This window comes from Brassica napus, unplaced genomic scaffold, assembly GCF_020379485.1.
Source record: "Brassica napus cultivar Da-Ae unplaced genomic scaffold, Da-Ae ScsIHWf_489;HRSCAF=744, whole genome shotgun sequence".
Classification (NCBI taxonomy): Eukaryota; Viridiplantae; Streptophyta; class Magnoliopsida; order Brassicales; family Brassicaceae; genus Brassica; species Brassica napus.
The window spans coordinates 1-22,551 of NW_026016564.1; the positions used below are offsets into that span (position 1 = coordinate 1).

The 22,551-nt window shown below is 38.9% G+C and overlaps 2 protein-coding genes and 1 non-coding gene across 3 annotated transcripts; 1 reads left to right on the top strand and 2 right to left on the bottom strand.

The window, feature by feature from the left end:
- Window positions 1-2,976: 2,976 nt before the first annotated feature.
- Window positions 2,977-4,867, bottom strand: LOC125604235 (probable F-box protein At3g56670). Its single transcript, XM_048774715.1, has one exon. It carries the CDS (start codon window positions 4,416-4,418, stop codon window positions 3,252-3,254), a length of 1,167 nt encoding a protein of 388 aa, XP_048630672.1. The 5' UTR covers window positions 4,419-4,867; the 3' UTR covers window positions 2,977-3,251.
- Window positions 4,868-13,512: 8,645 nt separating this feature from the next.
- On the bottom strand, window positions 13,513-13,619 carry LOC125604237. The gene has a single exon (XR_007336069.1). It is a non-coding gene; the product is annotated as a small nucleolar RNA R71 (small nucleolar RNA).
- A 5,284-nt stretch (window positions 13,620-18,903) lies between these two features.
- On the top strand, window positions 18,904-21,075 carry LOC125604236. The gene is made up of 2 exons (XM_048774716.1): window positions 18,904-19,093; window positions 19,455-21,075. Exon 2 carries the CDS (start codon window positions 19,458-19,460, stop codon window positions 20,943-20,945), a length of 1,488 nt encoding a protein of 495 aa, XP_048630673.1. The 5' UTR covers window positions 18,904-19,093; window positions 19,455-19,457; the 3' UTR covers window positions 20,946-21,075.
- The last annotated feature ends 1,476 nt before the right edge of the window (window positions 21,076-22,551 follow it).

The following is a 22,551-nucleotide window of genomic DNA, read 5'->3' on the forward strand; positions in this document are numbered from 1 at the left end:
TTCCTACATGTTGCGCAAATTATTAAAAACAATGCACACTTAATCTAATTTCCACTCTTATTTGGTATATTCACCTAATTGATGACCCTTTTAGTTTTAATTTGCACACGACCTATGGTCGGGTATAGATCTAAACATAGTTTAAAAATTCCCAACCAGTGATTCATAAATTTTTTCACCGTTTTTATGTCTGAATGTGTCCCCTTTTTGAATTGGAGCTATTTTTACATGGTATTCATATCTTTCTAAGATCTAACTAATATATCATTTATAAGACAAACTCAACAATCATTATGATGTATCTCTGTCAACATATTAGACTAACATAACAATTATGCTATCACTGACCTTAATTAGTAGCTACATCGATGAAACGATCATTCTACAAAATTAAATGACATGATGCTATCGTAAACTTTAATTTCCACTATTTACAAGCTTGTTTTGTCCATAAATTATTTTCTCATTTCTTTCATATTTTGCTACAAACCCACTGAGGTTGGTCCATATAACTTCTTCCTCATGCCTCCATTTAGAAGATGGTTTTCACATCCATTTGGTGAAACTTCGAATCATATTCTCTCTTATTAAAACACGATCATTCTCATGGACCCATTTTTTTTTGTAAGTTTTTTAAATTAAATACACTTTCTATTATATAATTAAATTCAATCTTATAATTATGGAAAACAACATCATACCATTAATGTGTTTTCCAAACACACAATAGGTAATCTTGTGTCCCAACAATATAAAACATTAGATCATACCTTTTTAATAATTTTTATTTATCTATCTTCCTTTAAATTATTTGATTTAAAACCACTAAAATAATTTAGAAAAAGTTGAAAATAAGTATAACTATTTTGCGGGTTTATATACTACAAAAAATCATTTAATCAATTAACATCAAATAGTTTTTATACAAATAAAATGTTAGAGTCAATAACATTAACACCAAGTAAGTTTTACAATTAAACATTCATAAATTGTATATATCCCAAATTTAATCAAACAAATTACATATATTTTTATTAAAAATTCATAATGCACGGGTTGAAATAATTAAAAACAAATTAAATAAAATTTTAGATAATTTTCCTATTTGATATAAATATAAAATAAAAGAATTATATAGTTCTCAAATAAACTAAAGTAAAAATGTTAAAAAATTACTTATCAAATTTTTTTAAAATCTATTGATATTGTAAATTAGATTTTGTCAAAAAATATTTATAGAATCATAATCTAGTCAATTTCATGCTTTTTGGTAAACCCTTTAGTAACAAGGTGAGCCTTGCATCTCTAAATATTACCTTTCCAGTCATGTTCATGTTTTAAAAGTTAAAACAAACGATTATGAAACCATCAGACAGCTATACAAAGTCCCATATTTTTGTTATCACCCACGTAATGTCTCTTTTTTTGCGGCATCAAACTATTATTTAGAATTTTAAATATTTTTGAATGAAATCGGGTCTTTATCAATGCTTAAATCACATTCGATTATAGTCATTTAAAGTGGAGGATAATTTTTTCCTTTCTGCTCGCTTTAATGCTACTTCTGGTTCACCCTTCTCTTATTGAATTGGTGACAGATTCATCAAGTGTTTAATCTAGTGTGATTGGTTCCTTATTATGTTGTCTATTGTAATGTACGACTCTGATACAAGAATAGAAATAACTACATTAAGTGCAGTTACATTTGAATAAACTTCAACCCGAACTTTATTAATGTTTCCCTTTCGTAATTCATCAATCCTACTGGTTTCACCCTTCTTAATAAACCTAGCACTACCCACTTCTCTATTCTTTTACTATTGTTTGAATGATAAAATGTGTATCCTTCTGATTATTTTAGTATAGATAATGAAAAATATATTGAGAGTCCTAGAATCAAGGTTTTCGTGTGGGTTGTATTAATATAGCTTATGTTGGACAGTCTAGACACATAAATGCTTTAAACTAGGTTTACTTCCCAGTCACACAGTTCACAAGAGAAGCGAAGAGACTCTTGCTCAAGATGTTTTACGATGAATCAGTCCCTACGGACGTCACGTATCAAACACTCATTTAAAACTTCGGTAATATCAATATGGACTTCAAAAGTGTGGTGTCTCTTTTGAAAGGATTCTGTGTGAAAGGAATGATGAATGAAGCTGATAGAGTCTTTGACTCCAATCTTGAGAAAAAAGTATAACGTGATAATCCATGGTCATTGCAGAAGCGAAGATGTACCAAAGCGTATAATCTGTGCAAGAAGGGAAGTCCTACAAGAAGAACGTATGCTCTGAGCTATCTTTTGCATACTCTGACGGTTTATTCCTCTGGTTAAAGGGTTTAACAAGGAAGTTATGGTTGATGAATTGAACAATGTGATATTGAAATGAGTTTATAAGCTTTCTTCGGAACAGAAATTGAGTTTTAAATTGTCAAGTTTTGTGTTGTTTCTGTGATTTTAGATGGTTTCTAATAAGTGATTAGAATAACCTATCACATGCATGCTCAACACCAAGTTCGTTTTTTCCATATTGTAAGTTACTAGTTATACTGTAAACCATCAACCTAAACATTGCTTTATCTATCTAAATACATAATATTCATGTCTACAAATCTCAATCCGATAAACCTCTGCTTCCATCCGTTTGTACGTTCACCAGTCCTTATATTGCTGGCTTCTTTTAAGGTCCCCTTTTCGGAGTCGCCTTCGTGGGATGGTCTGCGGTGCCTTCTCCGGCTGTTATCTCTATTGATCTTTGTTCTTGGTGCAGGTTCCGTTATCAAGTCTCTACTCTGATCAACTGAAACTCGAATGGCTGTTGATGAATCCATAGTTATAGCTAAGCTTTAATCATATCCATCAGATATTGATTAAACTTCTAGTGTTTGTGAGGATCTTTTTTTGTGGTCCTCTCAGACTAATTTGCTGTGTTCAGCGTGTTTAGATGCATTAGGATTTGATTTCATCAAATTGTATCTCTTTGTGTCATTACTTGCTAATGAAAATTCACATACTTATCAAAAAAAAAAAAAACCTCAGGTAAAACTACGGTTGTTATCAATATCTGTAAAACAACATTCCATACATATTATATAATCTCTGATAATTAAGGACTACAGCAATAATCAAGCAAAAGAAAAGACAAACCCAACGAGAATTCGTTGTAATAGGGCATATATGTAACCTATGTTTCCATCATTACATTTACACCTATCAATAAAGAAGCACATGTTGCATTGAAAGATCCTTACTAGTACAAACACATTGTGTTCTCGGCGTAATCTGGAAAAGTCCTGATTAGAAGACTCTTATCCCAACCTCTTTCCTTAGGATAGCTGTCTTTAAGGTCAACATATCTGACACTGTTGCGCTTGGGATCATAATAACATATACGTAACGTGTCAAGAGGCTTATTGATAAAAACAATCTCACCAGCACGAGTAACATCCGAGATGAGCCAGTTACCGAAACCCCCCATCTCATAAAAGAAGATCTTGGACCATCTTTGTGTCTTCTTCTCAGCATCTTCTTCCATAATCCAAATTTCCATGCGCTGCTGGCAACATATAAGTCCTAACTTTCCTTGGTAGTTTATCAGATAATACCAACACAGATCCTTCAGTGTCACAGTTTTTGGAAGGTCTACATTATAAAACTTTTCGGACCGAATATCAAACCTCAAAATTTTATATTCAGTAGTAGTATCGTTTACTTTAAACCTTGATAGGAAATAAATAGCCCCGTTGATGGAAACTGTACTGCGATAACTTAAGGATGGATAGAGATATTCAATGTTTTGGATATTCCTCCACTGCTCCTCCGCCTTGGTATCTCCTAATGTGAAAACTTGACAAGCCTGCTCCACCCTGTGGACAGGGTTCGGTATGAACAATACTTTGTATTGATTCTCGAGAGGTTCATATCCGAAGAAGCAAAGCCCAGGATGTGAATGTTTCATCTTTGGTAAGTTGAAGGACTGCCTCGTAGTAGGGTTATATATAGCTCCCTCTTGATGTTCATATGACCAACAAAGGAACAAACCGCGGGCATATTCATGATCTGTTCCAAGGATCGATACCGATTCTTTGTGAGTCATTTGAGGGCAAGGAGATGAGATGACTAACAAACATTCATCAGTCTTGTCGTAGAGATCCTCGATAAGATGGGCATCACGCGGAGGCTGAGTCAAGGACCGAGTCACGATCGATTCTATGAAGTCTTTACGGCTGCTGATAATTGATGACCAACACTTTGAGACGCATTTGAACCTCACTAAAGATTTCGCCGGTAGTTTTTTTAGAATTTCCACCGTTAGATCGAGAGGGATGTTGATATTTCTGGTGGATATTCTACGGTGACAAAGTGGCGAGGGTGAAAGTGAGGTTTCATGGATCTTCTCTTCGCGTCCTCTCGTCATCGTCCTTTCTTCTTTTATGTCAAAGTCCTATATTTTTATGTGTTGTACATGTTAGCATATATATATATATTTCACTCGTGTAGAATTAATTTATAATTATCTGTACATTTAGATATTTTTAATGTTTTGGCAAATAAATGATTATTTTTAGAACTTGACATATACTAGTCAAAGCCAATTATGGTTACATAATCTCTGATAAGGACTCCAACTATTCTTGATATCTGCAAATCTACATTCCATATATAATTATACACATTAGTAAATAAATCAAATTCCATATGTAATTAATATATTCATTATGATTACATTTCCTTATAAAAGTATTGTATATATGTATGGAAGAAGTAGTGGAGTATCTAAAAATAATATTTACCTGGGACCACTACAAGAAAACAGCGGTATTCTGACGGACATTCCGACGGAAAATGAAATCCTCGGAATATACCGACGGAATTCCGAGGAAATATTATTCCGTCGGAATATTCTTATGGAATACCGAGAAAAAACGTATTCCTCGGAAAAAACCGATGAATTCCGAGGATATATTATAGCCGTTAGAGAGCCGTTGGGGGATTTTAAAAATTCCGAGGAAATTCCGACGAACTAGCCGTTTCCGTCGGAATTTCCTCGGTCTGTCGGCAGAATTTCAACTATAAATACATGCACCCCTCTTCCTCTTCATTCACTCCATATCTTCATCCTCCCTCTTACTCTCTTTACACACGAATTTGATTCATAAAAAACATGTCTTCTTCAAATTATTTTCGTTCTTGGATCGATCGACCTCATTTGGATCCGAACACGAGATTGCTTACGGAAGAATACCAACGAGGTATAACCGAATTCATGGGGTTAGTTCACCGACAACCGGAAGCAAAAACAGGTACGTTAAGATGTCCTTGCTTTAATTGTAAAAATAGAAAGGTTATTAAAGAGTGGGATGTTTGGACTCATCTATATTTGAGTGGGTTTACACGAAGTTACAAAATTTGGTATTATCATGGGGAAACTGATTATGAACATGGTAGTACTAGCGAACCTCAGCCAGCGGTTAGATTAGAAGAACCAATTAGAACGGATGTAGATTATGGTGTAGGTACTGAGGAGATGGTAAATGATCATTTTAGAGGGGAAGATTTACCCAATGCACAAGCTAGGAGATTTTATGATATGTTGGATGCTGGAAAGCAACCATTGTACGAAGGTTGCAGAGATGGTCATTCAGCTTTATCATCTGCTACAAGATTGATGGACATTAAAACAGATTATAATTTGGCTGAAGACTGTGTGGATGCGAAAGCTGATTTTGTAAAAGGTATTCTACCCGAGGATAATGTAGCTCCTGGTTCATACTACGAGGTTCAGAAACTCGTAGCTGGTCTTGGTTTATCGTATCAGGTAATAGATGTATGCAGCGACAACTGCATGATTTATTGGAGGGCGGATGAACAGCGGGTTACATGCAAATTTTGTGGAAAGCCTCATTATAAAGATACGAGTGCAAGAGTTCCAGTGCCATATAAAAGGATGTGGTATTTGCCTTTGACGGAAAGGTTGCAGAGGTTGTATCTGTCTGAACGCACAGCGCAACCAATGAGATGGCATGCGGAGCACTCAATAGATGGTGAGATCAGACATCCTTCAGATACAAAAGCGTGGAAACATTTCCAATCAAAGTATCCCGAGTTTGCGTATGAGAAAAGAAATGTCTACCTTGGATTATGTACTGATGGTTTCAGCCCATTTGGCAAGAGTGGAAGACAATATTCTCTATGGCCAGCCATTCTTACACCATACAACCTACCCCCAAACTTGTGTTTGCGATGAGAGTTTTTGTTTCTCTCGATTCTCGTTCCCGGACCAGAGCATCCTAAGATATCACTTGATGTGTTTCTTCAGCCACTAATATATGAGTTGCAACAACTATGGGCTCAAGGTGCTGAAACATACGATGTTTCGTGTAAAGAAAACTTTCAAATGCGGGCAGTACTAATGTGGACAATAAGTGATTTTCCAGCATATGGTATGTTTTCTGGATGGACAACGCATGGAAGGCTATCATGTCCATATTGTCAAGATAACACTGATGTTTTCCAACTAAAACACGGAAGGAAAACGTGTTGGTTTAACTGTCACAGGAGATTCCTACCACCTGATCACTACAAGAAAACATCGGTATTCTGACGGATATTCCGACGGAAAATGAAATCCTCGGAATTTCCCGACGAATTTCCGAGGAAATTCCGAGGAAACCCAAAATCCTCGGAAAAAACCGATGAATTCCGAGGAAATATTATAGGGATTTTGCAAAATTCCGAGGAAATTCCGACGAACTAGTGATCGATCGATGCGTTTTTAGACATTTACCCATCGATTGATCACATTTTTACGCTTTGGTCCATATTAGTGATCGATCGATGCGTTTTTGGACATAAATCCATCGATCGATCCGTTTATAAAAAAACATTCGAGATTTTGAAACCCCAAACACTAGTTCCTCGGAATTTCCTCGGAATATTCCGAGGAACACTTGATATCCTCGATCGATCGATGGGATAATCTAATCGATCGATCACATTGTTACGCTTTGGTCCATCTTAGTGATCGATCGATGCGTTTTTGGACATATATCCATCGATCGATCCATTTAAAAAAAAAATTGACGTTTTGAAACCCCAAACACTAGTTCCTCGGAAATTCTTCGGAATATTCCGACGGAATTCCGAGGAAGATAAGGGTTTCCTCGGAATTTCCTCGGAATATTCCGAGGAAATTCCGAGGAAGTAGAGTTTTTAAACCGAAAACAACGTTTTGCGGTTTGAATAACACTTATATAACCCTTATTAAGTGTCTTAGACTGATTATGAAGTCAAAAATTTGTTCCTTACCCTATAATTAACACTTTTCCGATTGTATGAATGAAATCCCACAACATAAGAGAAACACTTATACACTTTAATGAACGGTAAAGGGAATACTTTCAATTCGTTTTGAAATTTGTTATTTCATGGTTTATACTCATCTATACAAAGAATTCTCAATGGTATGCATTACAATTGTATAAGAAATGAAATACGACAAAAAAAATGATGTTTTGAAACCCCAAACACTAGTTCCTCGGTATTTCCTCGGAATATTCCGAGGAAATTCCGAGGAACAATATAAATTAATAGAAATACATGCACAGGATATTTTTTTTCCTCGAATTAATGAAAATATTCCGAGGAAATTCCGACGGATATTTAAGTGGCCGTCGGAATTTCCTCGGAATATTTTCATTTAATCGGGCAAACAAGCCGCCAAATATTTCGCAAAAATTGAAATTGAAAATACTGAGGGAATTCCGACGGAAAATATCCGTCGGACCCAAGGTTTTATAAACTCGAAACGCATCTTCTTCCCCATTTCTCTCTTCTTCCTCTCCGGCGATCTCTCTCTCCTTCCAGCGTTCTCCACCTTCTCTCGCGACGATCTCTCCGGCGAATCCTTTCCATTCCCTTACAAATCATGTAAGGACCCTATCCAACTCTCTTAGGTCCTATTTGTTAGGTTTTTAAGTAGATTTGATGATTTTAGAAGTTTTTTGATAGATTTTTGTTAGGGTAATTGGGTAGGATTGTGATTTGTTGTGTAATAGGTTTAGAATTGTGATTTGGTTGTGTTGAATTGATTTAGAACTTTTTTTTATAAATTGTTTAGTATTTTTGTATTTACAAAACGTTTTTTCTATATAATTTCGATTTTACAAAACGTTTTTTGTATATAAATTCGATTTTTGGATTTATAAAAGATGATTTCATATTTATAAAAATATTTATAATTATTAAAACTAATTTTGTATTTATAAAACATTTTTTGATTTATAAACACTTTTTTTTATTTTTGTATTTATAAAAACTATTTTTAAATATACAAAATGTTCTTTGTATATAAATTCGATTTTTGGATTTATAAAAGATGATTTCATATTTTAAAATTAATTTTGTATTTATAAAACATTATTTTGATTTATAAACACTATTTTATTATTTTTTGTATTTATAAAAACTATTTTGTATTTATAAAAAGATGATTTCATATTTATAAAAATATTTATATTTATTAAAACTAATTTTGTATTTATAAAACATTTTTTTTATTTATAAAAACTATTTTATTAGTTTTTGTATTTTAAATATGTTTTCTATTTCAATTTTAAACACTATTTATAAACACTATTTTATTATTTTTTGTATTTATAAAAACTATTTTGTATTTATAAAAAGTTGATTTCATATTTATAAAAATATTTATATTTATTAAAACTAATTTTGTATTTATAAAACATTTTTTTATTTATAAAAACTATTTTATTATTTTTTGTATTTTAAATATGTTTTCTATTTCAATTTTAATTTTATATTTTCGAATTTCAATTTAAAAAAATAAATTTATAATTTTTTTTTTAATTTTGGAAATATTCCGAGGAAGTTTATCCCTCGGAATATTCCGACGACATCTTCCTCGGAATATTCCGAGGAATTTCCGACGAACTTGTGGTCCTCGAAATTTCTTCGGAAATTCATTTCCTCGGAATTCCGTCGGAAATTTCCGAGGAATTTCCGAGGAAAGATGAATTTCCGAGGAGTTATTTCCGAGAACTTTTTTCGTCGGTATGTCGTCGGAATAGCGTTATTCCGACGACATACCGACGATTTTTTTCCTCGGTATGCCGCTGTTTTCTTGTAGTGGATCATCCATATCGTAGGAGTAGGAATTTGTTTACAAAGAACAAGAGGGTGTTTGACAGTCCACCGCCGGAAATTTGTGGGAAAGATTTGAAGACACAACTAAGAGATTTTGGTGCAGAAAGGACGCTAGCCATCGGTGGACATGAGCGTTTTCCGGTAGATGCTGTTGGAGACCTACATAACTGGCACAAAAAGTATTTTCTGGGATCTGCCATACTGGGAGGATCATTTGCTAAGACATAATTTAGATGTCATGCATATTGAGAAGAACTTTTCTGACAATCTCATGAACACGATCCTTAATGTTCAAGGTAAAACAAATGATAATTTGAAGTCAAGACTGGATTTAGTCGATATATGTGCTCGTTCAGAACTTCATGTTGATGAGAATGGTAGGGCTCCTTTTCCCATATACCGACTTGATGCAGAGGGAAAAGATGCGTTCTTTGATTGGATTTCAAACGATGTGGAATTTCCAGACGGTTACGCATCTAATTTGCGTAATTGTATCGACAGAAAGGAAGGAAAGTTTACTGGCTTGAAAAGCCACGATTGCCATGTAGTGATGCAGCGCCTCCTTCCGTTTGCCTTCAAGGAACTATTACCACGAAATGTTCATGAAGCAATTGAAGGGATAAGTGGTTTCTTCCGCGATTTATGTACGAGATCAGTGACTCTTGAAGGTATTGAAAATTTGAAGACTAACATAGCCGTGATTCAGTGCAACCTTGAGAAGATATTTCCACCCTCATTTTTTTGATGTTATGAAGCATCTTGTTATTCACCTGGCAAGATAATTGGAACTTGGTGGTCCTGTGCAGTATAGATGGATGTATCTGTTTGAGCGGTATATGTTCCATTTGAAGAAGATGGTGAAAAATTTAAGTAGGGTGGAAGGTTCTATAGTCGCACAGATGATCAATGAAGAAACTTCAAACTTTGCCGAGTACTACTTTCCAGCAGAAGTTCAGACCAAAAACAGAAGACCTGCTCGGCATGATGATAGAGGCGAACGGGCAACATATCATGTTACGATTCCAGACATTTTCACAGACGTTGGACAACTTAGCGAAAAACCAAAGGACCGTCGACGTATTGAGCAGGAGCGCAATAATTTGCAAACATATTTGCTCACCAACTGCGAAGATATTCTTCAATATAAGAGGTAAATAAATTAGCTTACAAATTTTTATTTTAACAAGTTGAAATTTAAATCTTAATTAATTACATTATTGTCATCATATGTACAGGATTTTCATGGCAGAAACGAGGTTCGAATATAGATACGCCACAGAGGACGAACTAGAAGAAATGAAGCATATAGAATTTTCTGGATGGATGTTTACTTATGTGAGTGCTTTAAACAAATTAAAATATCATTTATCACATATTTATACTAATTCACATTTATTGATATAACATATATATGTGCTATTAATATAGGTATCTGCTGGTTTGGCCAGAGGTGAAACATTTGACGATTGGATACGCGAGATGGTCGTTGGACCAAATTTGTTGTGAAGTCATATCCGAGATTTTGTTCTCGAGAATATGCATTCACAACTCAGAAGAGGAGACGTTCGAGTACGACTTATGATGCTGGCGTTTGTTCTGCATCAGGAGATGATGTATACTACGGACACATACGTGAGATTTTGGAAATCAAGTATTTGGGCATGGTTGGATTGCGCTGTACTGTTTTCTATTGTGATTGGCACGACAACACTCTAGATCGAGGTGTGAGAACAGATGCATTTGGTGTTACATCAGTAAATTCGAGGCGAAAGCTGCAATATTATGATCTTTTCATTCTTGCTTCTCATGCCGATCAGGTAATTAAATGTTAATTATTTAGAATGATTCATCATCATGTGTATTAATTTATAATTTGACTAATAATTTTTTAAATGTTACAGGTTTGTTATATCAAGTACCTCGGGTAAGGAACAGAGATGATCCATGGGTTGCTGTTACAAGACCCAACCCGAGAAGCCGAGTTCAGGGAAGTTCTGAGCTGGAAGACCCACTACAACCAAGCACATCCGGCAACTTAAGTGCAGCAGAAGATTTAGCTGGAGTTGGCCTTTTAGTCGATTTAACCGACTTTGTAGAGGAAGCCGTCGTTCATGTAGAGGATGAACCAGTGATTGGAGAGTTTCAAAGATCCAGATTCAGATTCATCTGGTGATGATGACTCGGAAACAGACTAGCATCGACTTTTTTTTTTTAATTGGAATATTCCGACGGAATTCCGAGGAAGATAAGGGTTTCCTCGTAATTTCCTTGGAATATTTGATATTCCGTGTTTTTAACGGTTTTAAACTCGTTTTGGAGCAATTAAATGGTCGGTTTTAATTAATGTTTTGGTCTATTTGATGCGTTTTGGTGTTCTTAAGTGTAATATGCAGGTTACTAGATAGCTTGAAAGAAAAGAACGCATTCGGGATTTATTCAGAAGCAAGATGGACCGAACAATGGACCGAATGAAGTATTGATCGCACAGGACGTGGGATCGACCGATCCGGTAAATGTGGATCGACCGATCTTATGCTTTCATGCACTAGATCGACCGATCCGGTATATGTGGATCGACCGATCTCAGGCTCTACGGGCTCCACACGCACAAACGAGCTTTTCACTCCTTTTTACCCACTCCCCTCAATAATTCAGAGAGGAACTCGACCTTTGAGACTCAGAAAAGACCAGGGGCGACCAAGAAGGAGATTTACAAGTTCTTGAGAGAGATTTGAGAGTTTTGTACTTGTTTTGTGTGATTTGTGAAGATTTGTAAAGGAGTTCATCTCAAAACCATTTGGAGAAGATCTTCTGAACCTTTACTCTGTTTTAATACAATCTTATCATGTTTTCTTCATCAAAATCGTGTTGTTCTTGCTTAGTTATGTGTGAGTAGTCATCTAGTTGGGTTTAGGGGTTCTCATAGGGGATTTCTTGATGTTTTGATTCATAAAACGTGTGTAGACTAAGGGATTACGTTTTGGTTCTTCATCTAATGGATTTCTTACTGCTTGAACTGAATTGATCACTTAGTTCATGATATCAGATTGTTTGATGCACCGAAAGTGATTGTTTGAACTTCCGAAAATACTTTAGATGAGCAAAGTGTCCTTAACCCTCGGAAGTTGATGTTATTGCGCTTTGTGAACATATTGAACCTGTTCTTAATGCTTGTTTAGAAATTGAAACTCAGCGGAAGTTAGTGTGGAGATTTCTATAACATAGAGAATTAGCGCTACGGAAGTAGGTTAATTCTAATATCGTGTTTGAGTTCTAGACGGTTCTTAATATATCCCTGTGTCTGCCATTAATTGTATCTTGATTAAAAAGAAATCCCTGAGAATTCCCAATGCCCAACGTTTGTTTTAAAATAGTTTTCAAATCGTTTAAATCATCTTTTTACAGCTTGTTTATGTTTTGTGACACTAAAGAAAATTAAATAAAAACCATCAAAAATATATCTTCGTTCGCTGTAGCTATTAACTTGTCTGCAACTCTACGTGTGATCATCGGTCCCTGTGGATTCGATCCCGCATTACTACTGCGTACTTTACTGTGCACTTGCAGTTAGATAATCGGGTTAAAACTCGACACATCAAGTTTTTGGCGCCGTTGCCGGGGACCATTTGGTCACCCTAGAGTTAATGATCAGTTTAAGACTATAGCATTTTTTTTATTTTGTCTAATGTTTCTGTCTTTCTCTTTCTGTTTGTGTTTTCAGGTGAATGAGCGGATTTCATACTAGAAGCAAAGGATCATCGAATTTAATACCTTTGGAGTTAGAGCTCGGCCGCCTAGAGAGACAAGTGAAAAAGAAAAGACTTGAGTCCGCTGAAGAGGTTGAAATGGCTGAAGACCAGTTTCAGGACAACCCGCAAAATCCAATTCCTGTAGATGAACGAGAAGGCAACAATGCTGGTGATAATCAGCAGGCTGGTGTAGCTGCAAGACAACAGGCTGGAGACTATGGCATGCCTAGGATGACGCTTGCACATTATGATACACCAGATGCATTCTATGCCGATCGTTCTGGGATTCGCCCACCTCCCATTGAGAGAAGAGACTTTGAGATCAAGACTGGTCTCATTAATTTGGTGGAGAAAAATCCGTTTCATGGAAACCCGTCTGAGGACCCGATGTATCACTTGGAGCATTTTGAGCGAGTCTGTGACACCAGCAGACATAATGGAGTTCCTCAAGGCGCTTTGAAATGCAGGTTGTTCCCGTTTTCCTTAGCTGATAAAGCTATCAGATGGTTAAAGTCCATCCCTCCAGGATCTCTTACTACATGGGAAGAGACAAGAGCTGCTTTTCTACAGCATTTCTTCACCAAGTCAAGGTCCACATATCTGAGAAGCAGAATTGGAAGCTTTCAGCAGCTTGATTCAGAAAGCTTTCATGAGGCTTGGGAGCGTTTCAAGGAGTACACACAGGACTGCCCTCACCATGGTTACACTGATGTGAGCTTGCTGAACATTTTCTATAATGGAGTTCATGAAGAGAGTCAAGATGCCATGGACACAGCAAGTAATGGTGATTTCATGACCAAGACTGTTGAAGAAGCTTACACCTTGCTGAACAACCTGTCATCCAGCAAAGCAAACCGCAAGTCAAGGTTTGACACCAGCCAGAAGGGTGTTGGTTATGAATCCAAGAAGATAGATGAGCTGAATGCCAAGATTGAGATGCTTCTCAAGAGAGATCAGAAATCTGTGAAATTTGTGGAGGAGCAAGGCTATCGTTCCTCACAAGAAACTGTTGGTGATGATTCAGATGATATGCAAGCTGATGTGAACTACATTGGTGGTCAAGGAAACTACAACAGAGGCTACAATCAGAACCTTGGATGGAGTCAAAATCAGCAAAATAATCTGTCTTACCGGAGCAACAATGTGGAGAATCCACAACATCAGTCCTACCCTCAGGCAGGAAACAGGCAGAACCAGAATCAGAACCAGAGTGTGTTCAACCAAGGATATCAGAACAGAAATCAATATCAGGGGAACAACTCGGGCAACTCAGGATTTCAGCAAAGGCAGCAGTACAACAACTACCAGAATCAAGGGAATGCCTCTTCGTCACAGTCTTCTCAGGATAACGAAATTAAGAAGATGCTGCAAATGGTGCTAGAAGGTCAGAAGAATAGCACTGCAGAGATAAACACCAAGGTGGATAACATGTATGGAGAGCTTAATGGGAAGTTTGAAGCTTTGAACACCCATTTGAAAGTTTTGGAAAAGCAAGTTGCTCAAACCGCCTCCAGCAGCAGAACAGCACCTGGATTTCTACCAGGGAAGTCAGAGACGAATCCCAAGGAGTTTGTGAATGCTGTAACACTTAGGAGTGGAAAAACGATTGAGGGATCGAATGAGAAAGAGATCGACCGATCTCAGGAACAGATCGACCGATCCAAGGGGAAGGAGATCGACCGATCCGGTCCATCTGGATCGACCGATCCCGTGCCAACGAAGCCAAATTCCTCTGAACCTGAAGAGGTGTATGTGGCGCCTCCTGCTTATGTTCCTAAGGCTCCATACCCATCCAGACCAAGGCAGAAGATCAAAGAACGTGAGTACGAGAAGCTAAAGAACCTTGTTGGGGAGTTACATGTGAGATTGCCATTCGTTGAAGCGGTGAAGATGGTACCTTCTCTTAAAAGGTACATGAAGGAGATTCTTACCGATAAGATGAGCCTAGAGCGTGGTGTGTTGATGCTCAATGAGGAATGTAGCGCAGTTCTACAAAATGTCATGCCTAAAAAGCGTGAAGATCCCGGAGCATTTGTTCTACCATGCCGCATTGGATCACTTACCTTTGAGAAGAGTCTCTGCGATCTGGGTTCAGGAGTGAGCCTAATGCCTTTCTCTGTCTCTGAGAGGCTAGGCATGACGAACTACAAACCTACAAGGATCTCCTTGGTCCTTGCTGACCGATCAGTGCGAAGACCAGTCGGTGTACTAGAAAACATCCCTGTTGGTGTTGGAAAGGGATATGTGCTTACCGATTTTGTAGTTCTGGAGCTGGAAGAGGAACCTAAAGATCCTCTCATTTTGGGCAGACCGTTTTTAGCTACTGCTGGAGCCATGATTGATGTACAGAATGGGCATATAGACTTACGTCTAGGAGACATGGCGATGAGATACAATGTGGAGAAGGTGCTGAAAAATCCGACTATTGATGGACAGACTTTCTGGGTTGATACATTGACTGAACTGGTGGAGGAAATGGATGAAGAGTTGCACACTGATGATCCTCTACAAGTCGCATTGACCCAAAGGGAGAGTGAGTTCGGGTTCATGAACCAAGAAGTGGTTGGATTTTCTGAGATTTTGGATTCAGCCTCACCGATTGAGAAGCATGTCGCCTATGTCAGCCTTGAAGACTCAGGCACCGATAAAACCGTCAAACCGTCATCCTCCCAACCAGATTGGAGTGAGGAGAATGCTCCAAAGGTGGAACTTAAAGCCCTCCCAGCTGGGCTGAGGTATGCATTCTTGGGACCGAATTCCACATATCCTGTTATTATTTGTGCTAACCTGAATAATGTGGAGACCGCTTTGCTTCTTTCAAAATTGCGAAAGTATAGAAAAGCATTGGGGTACTCTTTGGATGATATTACAGGTATTTCTCCAGATCTTTGCATGCACAAGATTCACTTGGAGGATGAGTCAAAGACGTCCATAGAGCACCAGCGAAGACTGAATCCCAAACTGATGGAAGTTGTGAAAAAGGAGATTCTAAAGCTGTTGAGTGCAGGGGTGATCTACCCAATTTCAGACAGCACTTGGGTGAGCCCGGTTCATGTGGTTCCTAAGAAGGGTGGCATCACTGTCATCACAAATGAGAAGGCTGAGCTGATTCCTACCAGAACAGTCACAGGGCATAGGATGTGCATTGACTACAGGAAGCTAAACTCAGCCACAAGGAAGGACCACTTCCCACTTCCTTTCATTGACCAGATGCTGGAAAGACTAGCCAACCACCCCTACTACTGTTTTCTCGATGGCTACTCCGGGTTCTTTCAGATACCCATTCATCCAGAGGACCAAGAGAAGACAACATTCACCTGTCCATACGGTACTTTTGCCTACAGGAGAATGCCCTTCGGATTGTGCAATGCTCCTGCCACTTTCCAGAGATGCATGATGTCGATCTTTACTGATCTTATTGAGGACATTATGGAGGTTTTTATGGACGATTTCTCAGTCTACGGTTCTTCATTTACCGACTGCCTTGCTAATCTGTGCAAGGTGCTGGAAAGATGTGAGGAGAAGAACTTGGTGCTAAATTGGGAGAAGTGTCATTTCATGGTGAAAGATGGCATTGTTTTGGGTCACAGGATATCAGAGCAGGGTATCGAGGTTGACAAAGCAAAGATTGAAGTTATGACCAGCCTACAGCCTCCTAGGACAGTGAGGGATATTCGGAGTTTTCTGGGACATGCCGGTTTCTACAGGAGGTTTATCAAAGACTTCTCTATGATAGCGAGGCCACTCACCCGTCTGCTGTGCAAAGAAGCGAAGTTTGTTTTTGATGCTGACTGCCTCGCTGCGTTTCAGATTCTCAAGAAGTCTCTAGTCAGTGCTCCCATTGTGCAGCCACCAGATTGGGACTTGCCATTTGAAATAATGTGTGACGCAAGTGATTACGCGATTGGAGCTGTTTTGGGGCAGAGAAAAGACAAGAAACTCCATGTGATCTATTATGCCAGCCGAACGCTTGATGATGCTCAAATCAAGTATGCTACCACTGAGAAGGAGTTGCTGGCAGTAGTTTATGCTTTCGAGAAGTTCAGGTCCTATTTGGTGGGCTCGAAAGTAATTGTGCACACAGATCATGCAGCCTTGAAGTACCTGATGACGAAAAAAGATGCTAAACCGAGACTCTTAAGGTGGATCTTACTGCTACAGGAGTTTGATATTGAGATCAGAGACAAGAGAGGAGCAGAAAATGGAGTGGCAGATCATCTTTCCCGAATGAGAGTGGAAGCTGAAACACCACTGGATGATACATTACCCGAGGAGAATGTCTATGTGATCACCTTGCTGGAGGATGAGTATTTGGATCAGGCTGATTGCTGTGTCATGAGACAAATTCAGGATGATCTCCCATGGTTTGCAGACTTTGCAAACTACCTATGTGCTGGAATTGAACCACCGAACCTGAAGGGGTATGAGAGGAAGAAGTTCATGAGAGATGTGAACCACTACTACTGGGATGATCCCTTCCTCTACAAGAGATGCTCAGATGGTTTATTCAGGAGATGTGTTCTGGAGAATGAGATGCAAGGGATTCTTTTCCACTGCCACAGTTCAGAATACGCAGGCCATTTTGCAACATTCAAGACGGTTTCTAAGGTCCTGCAGGCTGGTTACTGGTGGCCTACACTTTTCAGAGACGCCCATGAGTTTGTCTCAAAGTGTGATGCATGTCAGCGGAAGGGCAACATCAGTAAGAGAAATGAGATGCCCCAAAATTTCATCCTTGAAGTTGAAGTTTTTGATGTATGGGGAATTGATTTTATGGGCCCTTTCCCATCTTCTTATGGAAATGAGTACATCCTGGTTGCGGTTGATTATGTCTCCAAGTGGGTGGAAGCAGTAGCCAGCAAGACAAATGACTCTAGTGTTGTCAAGAAAATGTTCAAGACAGTCATTTTTCCAAGATTCGGGATCCCGAGAGTGGTTATTAGTGATGGAGGCTCTCACTTCATCAACAAGACGTTCGATAAACTGCTGAAGAAACATGGAGTAAAGCATAAGGTAGCTACACCTTATCATCCTCAGACAAGTGGGCAGGTTGAAATATCGAACCGAGAAATCAAGGGGATTTTGGAGAAGGCTGTAGGCAAAACAAGGAAAGACTGGGCTGTGAAGCTTGATGACGCCTTATGGGCGTATAGAACCGCCTACAAGACTCCCTTGGGCACCACTCCTTTTAATCTGGTCTATGGAAAGTCTTGTCACCTACCTGTGGAATTGGAGTACAGTGGTTTTTGGGCAACGAAGTTGATGAACTTCGACATTAAAACCGCTGCAGAAAGGAGGATGGTTCAGTTGAACGAGCTGGACGAGATTCGGTTGAACGCCTATGAGAACACCAAAATCTACAAGGAAAGAACTAAGGCGTGGCATGACAGAAAGATAATCCCGAGAGACTTCGCTGCTGGAGACAAAGTCCTTCTGTTCAACTCTAGACTCAAGCTATTTCCTGGAAAGCTTAAGTCTCGTTGGTCCGGACCTTTCACCATCACAGAGGTTAGACCTTATGGAGCTGTTGTCTTGGAAGACAATGGGAGGAAATTCACCGTCAATGGGCAGAGGCTAAAACCTTACTTCACAGATGCAAAACCCGAAGAAGGAACCAACATTCCTTTATCGGAACCCGATCTCGCCTAAGGACAACAAAATAGTCAGGCTCGCGACTTTAAACAAGCGCTGACTGGGAGGCAACCCACATGGTTTGATTTTCTTTCTCTTTTGTGATTATGTTTTCTTGTGTGAATTGATTTTTGGTTGTGTTTTTAGATGATTTTTAGGCATGTATCACGATCAGGCATAGATCGATCCGAAAGAAACAGAACGGCGATCCAGGTAAGAGATCGGTCGATCCGGTATACGCAGATCGGTCGATCCGTTCATAAGATCGGTCGATCATAAGAGTACGATCGGTCGATCTCAGGTAAGTCTTGCCCGGTTTGATTTCACTCAATTTAAACCGGAAAACACCCACAAAATCCCACTCGCGAAAATCAGATCAAAACACTCATAATTTCATCTTCCTCTCCTCTCAAACTCTCTCAAACCTCTAAAGAACATGCAAATCGATTTTCATCATATCTCAACCGATTTTTGTAATTCTTGGTGCTAAACTCATTAGTTTTTCAAGCTCTATCCATTTCTACCATCAGTTTTCATCAAGACACAGGTATGACTCTCTAATTTTAGAATCAAAAATCGCCCTAGGGTTGGATTTAGGGGAATCTCCGAATTCTAAATGGAATAGCATCTAGGATGGTTTATTTGTGATGATTATACTCATGGGTTACCTAGATTGCCAATTTGTAGGATGAATTGCAATTTTGCCTCAAAAAAAAAAAAAAAAAAAAAAAAATTTATCGAGTTTAATTGAAAAACGAAAATTGGAATGGAGTGTGATGTGTTATTTTGAGTTTAGAGAAGAGATGTGTGCTAAATTTTTACATGTTTAGGAGGTTGATCAGAAATGATTATATAAGAGTGTTTTTCTATATGTCTCTTACTTGGGTTTTGATGAATTAATTTTGCAGATAATGCCTAAGAGACAGAAGAAGCAGAGTGAGCGTGGGGATTCCTCGGTACAGACTGCTAGGCTCAGCACAAAGGGCAAGTTCCGAAAGACGGATAGGTCTCATCCTGCGAATCGAGAGATAACCCAGCAGTGGGATATACATGATGATGATTTCTATGAGCAGATGAGGGGAGTGGAAATATGTCCGTCGCGCTTCGCTCACAGAGACACTACAGATGCATTGGGGATAACCGAGGATATTGAAGCCTTGTTCGAGAAGATTGGCCTGGGATACATCTTCGATCTTCACTGTGATTGCTATGCTGACTTGACCAGGCAGTTCCTCGCATCAGCCCGCCTCTACCATCCTGACGAGGACAACCCAGTTGCTGATAAGGCGATGTTCTCCTTCATTGTGAACAGGCAGTTCCACTCCATGACCATCTTTCAGCTGTGCGACGTCTTTGGGTTCGGGAAAGGACGTCAATCTTGTGTTCCTGACTTCCCGGAACACAATGATTTCTGGACATTCATCGCTTCAGGAAACTTCATCTCTCGAGAGGCCAAGCAAGCTAGAATACGTAGCCCTGTTCTGCGATATGCAGTGAGAGTGATCAGCAGTGTTATCTATGGGAAGACGGAACCCGCTGCAGTGACAAAAGATGAGCTAGCTCTTCTGTTCATCGGGGCTGGACACCTATGGCCTCAAGGCGCGGACATTACCTATGTTAGCGGGAAGGACATAAACATAGGAGCTGTGATCGCGGAGAAGCTTGCGTACTTCAAAGTTTCAGATACGAAGAGATGTGGGTTTGGAGCGGTTATCACACAGATCTTAAGGCATTGTGGAGTGTTTCTTCCACCTGTTGACAGAGTGGTGGATAAGAAGGGGATGTATCAGAACTTTTTCGACATGAGAGCACTCATTAGCAGCCACTACCTCACCGGCCCTTGGCGAGGAAGCATCGACAAGTCCGCCCCTCATATCTACCAGTTCCAGAACCAACAAGGGAGAGAGCAATTTGTCAAGCTACCCGATACCGCCATCACCGAGCTGACTGATCCAGGTGCTATCATATTTCTACCACCGCCTGCATCTCTCTGCACCAGACCCGCGACACTGAAGAAGAAAGGAGTCGCATCATCATCGACACACCAGCAGACACCACATGATGATATAGAGGAGGAACCTGAAGATGAGGAAAGTCTTTTCCCCACGGATTTCACTCCGTATATGCTGCCACCAGCACCTCCCGCTACTGCATCCGCTGCTGAGATCAACGCTTGGTCGATCAAGAGCCATCAAACCAACAACTCCATACTGCTGAAGATGTGGAAGGGAATCTGCAACATTAAGAAGGGATGCGCATCACAGCCAGCTGTTTCTGGAGATAGCGATGACGACTCAGGCGCTCACGACACCGCTGCTGGACCTGAGGCAGCGGAGGACTCTGATGATGATGGAGCCTTGGAGAGGCGCTCCAAGAGGCGTACTGACCGCAACGCCTGATCGGTAATCTCTCTTGGAATTATTTTCACACCGAGACGGTGTGAAGTAAGTCTGGGGGAGGATGCTACTTATGTACCATATTGCTTTTATTTCTTTTATTTTCTTAGTTTATCGGATTTGATTGTGTTTTAAAAAAAAAAAAAAAAAAAAAAAAAAAACTCTACGTATTTTTCTCAGACCCTGTGATGATTATTAGACTATTTCCTTGTGTGTTGTGCATTACATTTCATATTGACCATTTTTCAGGACTGTTAGCGCAGACAAACCGAGGAACCACTTGACCAAGCAACCTCTCCTTAAATCTTTTATCAAGTCTCGGTGAATTGTAATCGACTCAAATATTTTTGACCATTAATGAATTTAATTTCTTTTGACCAGGAATCAACATCAGGAAACGGTACACCATATACACATTCAGGATTTTCTTTACCACATTTTACCACTCTTTAATAATCCTGAATGGCCAGACTCATCAATAGTTTGGTACCACACCTACACCTTACCCTTTTATTTCATCTCCATGCATTCTTACACACTGATTATATGTGCATACATGTGCAAAAACAATGGAGAGATTAGGGTAGACATGGTTCATCCGACTGCTTAGGTAGGATCGGAACATTTAGGTGGTTAGACACGGACCTGTGTGTCTAGAGGTGTAAATAGAAAAATTGGGTGTTGTAAGTGTGTGATTGCATCGCAGTGTATATATTCGATTTCGGTTTGTATATGTTTTTTTATTAAAAAAAAAAAAAAAAAAAAAAAAAAAAAGAGTTCATGTTTATATCTCATTCAGTATATTTGATTTAGACATTTTATTTTTATTTTATGTACTAGAGATGATGCTTTGTTTAAATTTGGGGTTAGAGTTTGAGATTTGTTGGGTTTTGATCATTTGAGACTTGAGCAGTTCGAAAACATGGTTATCAATATACTCGGTCTCTCCAGCGATTTTGCATAATGTTTTGCATTTTTTTTGTTATCGCTGATACCCACAAACACTTGAGCCTCACCTAATTAAACACTAAAACAGCCTCCCAAACACCGAGCCCGTTATACCTGATGGAGATATCTTTGGTGGAAAGGTCACGCCCTTTTTAATGAATGTAAAGAGTTGATTACTTGAAACTGAGACTTGCAGGTCTGAAATATGGAAAGGTTTGCGCGGTCTTGGTGGGGATTTGGAATGAATGCCTTGACAGTCTCTGATTTAAGTGGTTAGCGAAATCACAAGGTAAGGTCTACTGAGGGTTAGTGAGCTCCCAAATTTTAATCCTCTTTACTTGAGGACAAGCAAAGATTCAAGTCTGGGGGAGTTGATATTCCGTGTTTTTAACGGTTTTAAACTCGTTTTGGAGCAATTAAATGGTCGGTTTTAATTAATGTTTTGGTCTATTTGATGCGTTTTGGTGTTCTTAAGTGTAATATGCAGGTTACTAGATAGCTTGAAAGAAAAGAACGCATTCGGGATTTATTCAGAAGCAAGATGGACCGAACAATGGACCGAATGAAGTATTGATCGCACAGGACGTGGGATCGACCGATCCGGTAAATGTGGATCGACCGATCTTATGCTTTCATGCACTAGATCGACCGATCCGGTATA